Genomic DNA, 8,884 nt, shown 5'->3' with positions numbered 1-8,884 from the left:
TTCACCCAAATATGTTTTACTGTGTCAACAATAATCATATACAACCCTGACGTAGGATTAACCAGCCTAGAAGCAGGACGCAATAAATACAAAGACCTTTCTATAAAACTCACATTACTTTACAAGTGTATAAGTGAATATCAACAAATACATATTTATGTTAGTTGTTATGAAATACATATATAAAAGTACAAGCCTGAAAAAAGTCACACATAAATGTTATTATATTGTGTTATCCTCAGCGCTGACGCACACATTCAAACCTCTTGTGAGTGGACTCTCCGTCCTTTCCACCGGCACTCGCACCGCGTGCTTCAGGGACGCCGTCGCGGCCGCGCTGGTCTCCCTGTCCGACAGGCGCGCGTCTCGGCGGCGGCGGCGGCCCTTCAGCCGCTCGCAGGAGCGCACGGTGAACAGGCCGTAGATGATGGGGTCCAGGCAGGCGTTGAAGAGCCCGAAGATGAAGAGGATGTGGGTGAGGGAGTGGGAGACTTTGCCCTCCAGGTGCTCCGGGAAGAACCAGTACCACAGGCCCAGCAGGTAGTAGGGGGTCCAGCAGAGCACGAAGCAGATCACTATCACGATGCTCATCTTCAGGGCTCTCATCCGCGCTTTGGGGATGTTGTTCTTTGAGCAGCGGAGACGTAGCTCATTGGACGACACTAGAAGATACAGAGAGAGAGAGAGAGAGAGAGAGAGAGCGTCGATCGGCCGAGGTGCAGGTATAAAAGGTGATGATGTCACAGTGTTCGAGCGCTGAACTCACAGCTCGTCCTCGTCATCTGCCTGGAGATCTGGATGAAGATCCTGGTGTAGCAGACGAGCATAATGACCAGCGGCAGCAGGAAGAGGCAGGAGAAGGTGAACATGTTGTAGGCCGTCTCCTGCCAGCGGGAGCCGAAGCTGCCCCTCGTGGTGCACTGGGTGAAGTTTGAGGGGTGGGTGATGGTGACGTTGTGGAAAATGAACATCTGCAGATGTGAAGGTCAAACAGAGGTCATGAATCCACATCCGAAACTGCCTGATACAGAGACTCATAGTCTGTGAGGCTGAGACAGAGGCCTTCCCTGACCTTTGACCCCACCTCCCTCTCTCAAGTCCTTACCTGAGGGACAGACAACAAGGCACTCATGGTCCAGGCCACCGTCAGCATGGCCTTGTTCCTCCTCGGGGCCATGCCGACGGCCAGAGGGCGGAGGACGGCCGACTGTCTGTCCAGACTGATCACCACGGTCACGAAGGCGCAGGAGTACATGGCCTGCAGCTTGAGGAACATCAGGACCCGGCAGGCCAGGTCCCCGGCCCGCCACTGGACCGTGATGTTCCACGCCGCGTCCACGGGCATCACGATGAAGGTGACCAGGAGATCGGCGGCGGTCAGGTTGACCATCAGCACCCGCACGCGGGACCGGGACCGGGACCGGGACCGGCGCCTGCGGCCGCTGGCGGCCCGCAGCACGGCCAGGTTGCACACGGCGGAGACGCCGCACAGGACCAGGGTGGCGATGACGCGGACTTTGGCCGCCGTGGAGAAGGTGGGCAGCTCCAGCTCCGGCGTCCGGCTGCCGTTGAGCTCGGAGCCGGAGCGTTGCCGGTACGCGATGAGCGCGCGCTCGCAGCACGAGGTCGCGTTCATCGTCGGAGCCGCAGGGAGACAAGATGCAGTGAATACGCGAGCGTGATGCGTGAAGACGGCGTAAAAGATGAATCTGCATGCGTTCACAAGACTAAACAGTGGTCCAGTGCGTGAAAAAGGGGCTGAAGGAGAGCGAGCGCTGAAGTGATGCTCAGCGGGTCGGAAAAGACACCAAGGTCATGTGCAACCAACAGAAACACCTGATCAACAAGATGAATTACACCTCAGTGACGGAGGAAAACAAATAATAATAAAAAAATAACCACGAGCTAAAATAAAATCTTCTAATACTACAAACATTAAATTTAAGATTTCAAACTCTATCTAATCTAAACAGCACCAAAAGCAGCTAAACTAAAATTATTTCATATTACACATTACTGTCAAATTAATGGGGGCTGTTAAAAGCATCAGCGCCGAACAGAAATAGAGCCCAGCGGCTTGTGGACTTACTCCTTCCGTCTGCGCTCCTCGGGTCACACAGTGATGGAAGGTGAAACCGTCCCTGCTCCGCGGCAGTGCTCCGTCGCTCCATCAGGACGGAGCCCGCTCTGTCAGTGCTCAGGAGGTCGGTGTGAGGAGCGTCCCGTCCCGCAGCAGCGTTCAGGCGCAGCGGGTGCCCCCCTCCCCCCTCCCCGGACTGTGCGCGCGTCCCAGGAGCGTCACTCTCGCTGATCCCTTCACTCCGACGGTTTCTAATTTCGTCTCAGGGTAAACGTCGCGAGACGCGCCGCAGCCCCCTATTTGCATAATTTAATCAAGAGCCTGCTCAAACCTGCTCTAATTAAGCGTGTTAATTACATCTGGGCGATGGTAATTTACAATTGAATGGACACAAAAATATACCTGTGAAAAATGTATTCATGTTGTTTCAGACTGTGCAGTCTATGCCTGCCTGATAATATTCCACCAGCAGACTGCATTATACTGTAAGTGTCTCCGGTGATTGACCTTTACATACAAGCACACACAGCACATGGTCAGATCCCCAGATGTGCTTGTTCACCTGCTCGTTTACCAGTAACTGATTCCAGACACAGGTCCTTGAAACCAGTTCCCTGCACCCAGGTTACCTCCGATTAAAGAGCTTAACTGTGTCTAGGCTGCACCTGTGAGACTTTAGGTGACTAAGTAGGCAATCGCTAGGCAACCGATGGCAAATCAAATCAAGCATGATTCAAGATGTAAAAATGGATGAGGAGGAAACTTCAAAGAGGGTGAATGTTTTTTACTGTAGATTGTGCTGTGTGATGGCTTTTCTGTTTAAAAAATTCAGATGCATCTGTCTTATTATTATTGGGATGATAATTTGCTATTGGATCTCTCCATCAAAGCAAATTAAATTGCTTCAGATGTTGTAATAAGCTTATGCATGAGTCCAGCTGGACCTTTGTATCAGAAGTGGTGAAATTTCATCCAACTGTTCACATATGGACTTTAATAAAAGTGGGACAGTTCACGTGACCTTTTTGCACCACGAGTGGGAGTTTGTTTCGCTTGGGGATCGGGAGGATGCACAGAGAACAACGTCCTGTACGGCTGAGCTGTCGCTGTGCACTTCACTTACAGGGCGGCACTTTTAACAACAAGCCATTTTAGCAGAAGAGCCAAAAGCATCAGTCCGTCCCCCTCTGACCGGGAAGTAGCACCTGAGCTCCATAACACAGGATAGAGTGGTGATGATGGAGGGGAGACCTACTTCAGCTGGAGTCTGTATTGACGTCTGCGTGAGCCCCGAGAGAGGAAACCGAGGAGAACGACATTTTAAACCGTGGGGTTTTAAAAGGAAGCAGGCGCGTTGCTGCTGATCGGCCTGAAGGCCTGAACTCATCAGCTGTGCACGGCGACGGAGCAGCTGATTGGAGGGAGCGTCTGCTTCGTGCAGATGCCAGACTCCGGGCTGCGGTCCAAACAGGCCACGACTTTGAGCCCAACAGACGTCCGGCTGCTTTTCATGTCAGTCCACAGTAATTGAGGTTGTTTCTCCACTCAATTCCTTTCCAACGCCAGGAAATATGACTGCAGCAGGATTATTATGTTCTGTTCCGTCAGAATAAACTGGTGCTTTTACAAGTCCTGAGGATAATAAAAGAAAGGTTGCATTTGGCAGATGAAATAACTGGAACAACAACAGAAATCCCAAAAACCTTTATATAAAATGACCAGCACTTCAGTCCATATTATAAATTGATGGAGGGATTTGTACACAGGAAGCTTGACATGTGTTTTCTTTGTATTTTGTTTTCATTTGGGGTGTAATATCGTGACAACTGTCAGAGTGAGGTTGCTATAGTAAAACCTTTACTAAAAGATAAAGTATTCTAAATCCATATATTTTAGCAAAGAGCAGGCCATAATCCAATCTGCCCTTTATCTCAAATCAAAATCAATCAATATTCACTGCAATGCAATTAGGAGTGTAACCTGTATGAAGATGTCCAGTCAGCATCTCACTGCTGCATTTGACGCAGCATTTCATTAGAGACTAGAAAATTAATTTAGCATTAAATAATCAGCACACAGTGTAACGTACAGGCTGAAATGGTAAAGAACACCAGACTGTTGGTTTGACAGCTAAGTTAATATAAATAAGCCTGGGTTGTAATGACCTTTACAAAGGCCAGATGGGACTTACTGTATGAGGCCGGAGGATGCTGCAGAGACGTCGGCCAATAACCTGAAACCTGATGCTGGATGTGCACAGGACATAAAGATGCTCAACAGACCAGCATGCACTTACTGTATGTGATATTAACAAAATAGGATTCTGCATACAGACGTCACCAAGTTGAATGAAATGTAAGTGTAGCATTGTTACTGTACCGTAGCTTGAAGACAGGCTTCCTCAAACCGGCATCAGGTGTCAGATCCACACAATCTGACTACTAAAACGGAACCACGTTCTGGTCAAACAGACAAAAGCGGTGAAGCTTTCTTTGTTAGTAGATGGGAGGATGCTGCCTTCAACCCAGCTGGAGCAGAGCTAACCTTGACAGGAATAGCTGACGCGCCACACTGAGAGCACGCTCAGCATAATACTGAGGATTTGCTGGCGATGGCAGGGTAATCACATTTAGGGCGATGAGTGGTCAGATCAAGGACACGTTTGTTGCCCCTTTTTTGTGGATGATAAGAGACATGTAGTTCCATGACCAGTTTTACCGTTTCAAAAACACCCACAGGTCAAATGTTTCCCTTGTGCTCTCTGACCCATCTGGGAAATCTGGGAATTTACCAACAATAAATGCTATCGGACGGTTTGAGAGGATGAGGACTTAAAATAAACACACAGGAATAAGATATAAAGTAAAACTTTATCGTGACATACAAGTTTAAAGCCCTGAGAACCATGTCTTTATATTACTAATATGAACAAAACTGAATGTGTGAAAACCACTTTGGAAAAGTGCTCCACTTAAATACAATCAGCACAAACCAGTTTTAACAAGCATTCATGTGTTTTGTCCCATTTTTAGTTTATCAAAGAAAAACTTATATTATCAGTAATATCATTATTATCATGTCTATAATAATAACAAACGACAACAACAGTACAAAAATATGCACAAACCCCACAGAATTAATATACGGAGCGTTGTACAGGCCAGAAAAAAAAAAACAAAAAAAACAAAACATAAAATTGATAAATGAGGTATTCAATAGCCACTTGCATATGCGCCTGTATTTACATAGTACAGGTTAGTTTTTTTTTTATTTCAAACTGAATTAAGTCCAAGATCATCTGAGAGACAAAAGGTTCTACAGACTTCCAGCTTCACAGCTTCCTGAGTGAGAAAACCTTATTTGCGGCTACTGACAATAAAAAAAAATAAAATAAAATCCAACAACGCAACACCAAGTCAAAGTAGCAAGCAGCAAAGTGACGGCACGGTCTCTCGATGATTCAGCATTACGCTCACTGCCCTGAGGTATTGTAGTATGATGAGACGGGATGAAGAAGGGTTCTGTGATACACACACACGCCACATGATATATGGCCTTTCACACTGCATGTCAGACACAGGTGTAGCCTGGAGGTTAGTGGAGTGACAGGACACAGACACAACACTCAGCAATTCCTATTATCACGGAAGCTCATGCTGTGGAGGACTCCTCCCACAGTGTACATGTACAGGTTGATGAATGTGACACTGCAGCGGCGCCACCTGCAGCATCCCCAATGTTATTACAACGGTGTACACACACACACACACACACACACACACACACACACACACACACACACACACACACACACACACACACACACACACACACACACACACACACACACACACACACACACAGGCAATGGAGCGAGCTGCCAAGGCCGAACAGATGAAACATGAGAAAGGGTTTTAGTAGCACAGCCTAAAGTTATCATCAACTGTCACTAAAACAAGGCCCACTAGGAAAATCAACACAAATAAATAGCAAAACTTTCTGTTGACAACTCATGTCTAACATCTGATTAAACTACCCCCCCCAAAAAAACTGATTGCTCTCCAATAGATTAAGCTCAAATAATAATTTTCCCAGTCAGCTGAGCAGGAAGCCTCCACTGACAGGATCTCACCAGCAACTACTTTAAGGCAGCATCTACAGTTCTCACCTTCATAAAGTACAGTTGTGTCATAAAGGGTTGTGAGGGGCTGAGAGCAGCAACCTGTGATCTCTACTGGCAAAGTCTGACACGTAATGGCTGTAATACAGTCCTGTAAAAGCGAGGAGGCCGCCCACTTCAGATCGCACTGGGCTTAGAGGATTCTAACGGTTCAAATGACCAACATTCAGCACAGATACACCTCATATTCATCCTTTATGATAGTTCACACTGCGAAATATTTAAAAGCAGAATAATACCATACAACCGTACGTGTACACTGTTCCGCGCATTCGTTAGGAGATTTGTGAGCCAGTTCAGACTGGCTGATAAGTACAATGTCCCAGTAGGGCTTAAAAAACACAGTGAGGGTTAAAAGACTGAATCGGAGTCACGGCCGAAGAAAGCGTCAGCTACTTATCTACTTATCTGTGTCTGCTTATATTCTAAAAAACATGTGTTGCTTGAGATTTGTTTCAAAATGTATGTATTGTAATTTGTAATGTAATTTTTCAATAAGCAAACCATGCCGTGAACTTCAAAAGCAGGGACTACACCTCAAATCAGCTTAAAAACATTTTACTTAATTTAGGGGGAAAACTCAAAAATCAGAATAAGTGAGATAAGATGCAACGTTTTTGCAATTAAAAAAAAAAAAAAAAAAAAAAACAAACAAACCGACGAACTACCAAAGCGTGCACTAGAACGGGTGTGAACAGGATTGTACAAGAGGAGAGCCCGGGGCAGTCTTTGGTGTCTAGCTGTGCAATAACCAGAGGTTTAGGGGTAGAAAGCCCCTGGTCACATGATTGTACACATGCATATCATTTTGCCACTGTGGTGGATAAAGACGTCAGCTGTGATTTAGGGGTTCCACAGCCAAAAAGGAGGTTAAATGTGGTCTTTTTTAATATTTCCTGGCCCCTGAAACCTGTTAACAAGCCTATAAATCTACACGCGTCAGCAAGAAACGTTTCCTCTTCCCTGATAAAAATCGGATATATTATTCTCAGATAAGAACTTTAGAAAGCCAAAAAGAAAGAAAATAGAAGCAAGCATAAAACTAGTTCTTGGAAGAGAGAGACAGCAAGCCCATCGCACATCTGCGTTTCCCTGAAAACCACCAGCAGTGTATCAGTCGCGTTTCAGGAGGGTTCCCATCACGGCTTCAAGGGGGCGTCAAGTCTTGATGGCTCTGCAGCCTTATGAGGTATGTAGTGTAGCTCTCCTTTTCCAGAGAGTCCGATGAGGTATTCTTGAGACAGTCATGTAGACTTGTGCATTCTTCACGTACAGTCCTTTGTTTAAACTAACGGTGACTTCTTGCAGTCGTCACACTGCTTCCTGAGAGAGTCGCCCTCCAGAGCAGAGGGGCAGGCGTGGGGCTGAGAGAGGTACGGGCCGACAAGGACGCCGTCAGCGTGAAATTCAGGTCCGCGGCGGCTGCAGCTCAAAGAAGCGCGAGCGAAGCCAGAGACAGACAGAGGAAGGCTGAGCACTGCCACTCACACACGGACAGGAGCGAGGAGGACAGATGAGCTCAGGGTCTCCTGCACGCGAGCAGGAGCAGATGCTCCCCCCCAACGGTGCGCGCCAATAGTTTTAAAGACAGCTTCTGCAAGAGATTCAGTTTAAAGTGTGAAGTTTCAAGCTATTTAAATGAACTTCCTTTGATCTAAACTAAGGCCAGAGTTATGAAAAAGAGGTATTTAATGTGCTGATCTACAGCATCTGATCATTCACCAGTATTAGTCCAGCGAGAGGCTACAGCGTGTTAGAAAAAGAAACCTGAGCGTCACTGTCAGGCTGGTGCTCTGTACACAAAGTTACCCGACATCCCCTGATTGCAAACAGAATTGTCAAAAAGAATACAAAAATAAAGTTGATTCAGGTTAAATATACTACAGCTCCTGAGGTAAAGACATCACTGCAGGTTACTTGATTTGAGGTATGTAAAAAGAGAGAGAGAGAGAGAGAAAAAGAAAATCAAAAACCCAACAAAATGGCAACAAACAAACAAAATATCCTAAAGATAAAACTTTTCAAGTTCAGTTGTGACTACACCTGTCAGTGGGTTTTGGCTGAGCTGATTGTGTTAGCATGTACACTATGATTAACAAGTGTATATGTGTGTGTATTTGAATGTATGATTGTGTGCGTTTGCAGTGTGTCTGTGTGTTAAGTTCTGAAAAAAAAAATGCATAGCTGTGCGTTTGGGCACGAGTTGTCAGGTAATATTCTCAGACTCTGCGTTCGTGATTAGACAGCCAAGAGGTCGACAGGGTTGATGAGGTATTTGTTGTGCAACAGTTCGTTATTCTTATTGGTTTCTCATTGTACTGTATATTCATGCTGGGGCCTCCCTGAAAGAGAGGCCTGGTACAAAGGGCCGGAGTTAGGGCGACCCGTTGGGAGCCGGCTCAGCTGAGCTGGGACCCTTGGAAGAGGTGGAGGAGGAGGAGGAGGACGCGGGGCTGAGGGTCTGGGCTTGTGGTGCAGAGAAGCCATAGCTAGAACTGGTTCCGGCGGGGGAGGCCGACGCAGCAGCAGCTGAAGCAGCAGACTTCTGGGCGAACAAGGTTCCTGCGAGAACATGGGAAACGTGATTACTGCTCTGAGATCAGATTGATTGACAGCGAAAGTTT

The 8,884-nt window shown here is 46.6% G+C and overlaps 2 protein-coding genes across 5 annotated transcripts in view; both read right to left on the bottom strand.

Moving 5' to 3' along the window:
- Positions 1-4,798, bottom strand: LOC114852047 (putative gonadotropin-releasing hormone II receptor). Its single transcript, XM_029144081.3, has 5 exons — positions 4,460-4,798; positions 4,272-4,326; positions 1,106-3,712; positions 767-971; positions 1-662 (listed from the first exon to the last, which is right to left on the bottom strand). Exons 3-5 carry the CDS (start codon positions 1,634-1,636, stop codon positions 223-225), a joined length of 1,176 nt encoding a protein of 391 aa, XP_028999914.1. The 5' UTR covers positions 1,637-3,712; positions 4,272-4,326; positions 4,460-4,798; the 3' UTR covers positions 1-222.
- A 133-nt stretch (positions 4,799-4,931) lies between these two features.
- LOC114852506 (AT-rich interactive domain-containing protein 3B-like) overlaps positions 4,932-8,884 on the bottom strand; it is a 40,530-nt gene continuing 36,577 nt past the window's right edge. For all 4 annotated transcript variants that reach the window (XM_055507285.1, XM_029144966.3, XM_029144965.3 and 1 more), the window contains exon 9: positions 4,932-8,822. In XM_055507285.1, coding sequence (XP_055363260.1) covers positions 8,635-8,822 — 188 coding nt within the window. In that variant the 3' untranslated portion in view covers positions 4,932-8,634. The remainder of the gene's footprint in view (positions 8,823-8,884) is intronic.

Source organism: Betta splendens, chromosome 3, assembly GCF_900634795.4.
Source record: "Betta splendens chromosome 3, fBetSpl5.4, whole genome shotgun sequence".
Classification (NCBI taxonomy): Eukaryota; Metazoa; Chordata; class Actinopteri; order Anabantiformes; family Osphronemidae; genus Betta; species Betta splendens.
This window is presented reverse-complemented; position numbering and strand designations above follow the sequence as displayed.

What these genes read in the sequence shown, in the direction of transcription:
- LOC114852047 (XM_029144081.3), bottom strand. Translation starts at nt 1,636, where the DNA reads ATGAACGCGACCTCGTGCTGCGAGCGCGCGCTCATCGCGTACCGGCAA. An exon ending in CCTTGTTGTCTGTCCCTCAG is followed by an intron (nt 972 to 1,105) that starts GTAAGGACTTGA and finishes TCACATCTGCAG; the next exon opens with ATGTTCATTTTCCACAACGT. An exon ending in GCAGATGACGAGGACGAGCT is followed by an intron (nt 663 to 766) that starts GTGAGTTCAGCG and finishes TGTATCTTCTAG; the next exon opens with TGTCGTCCAATGAGCTACGT.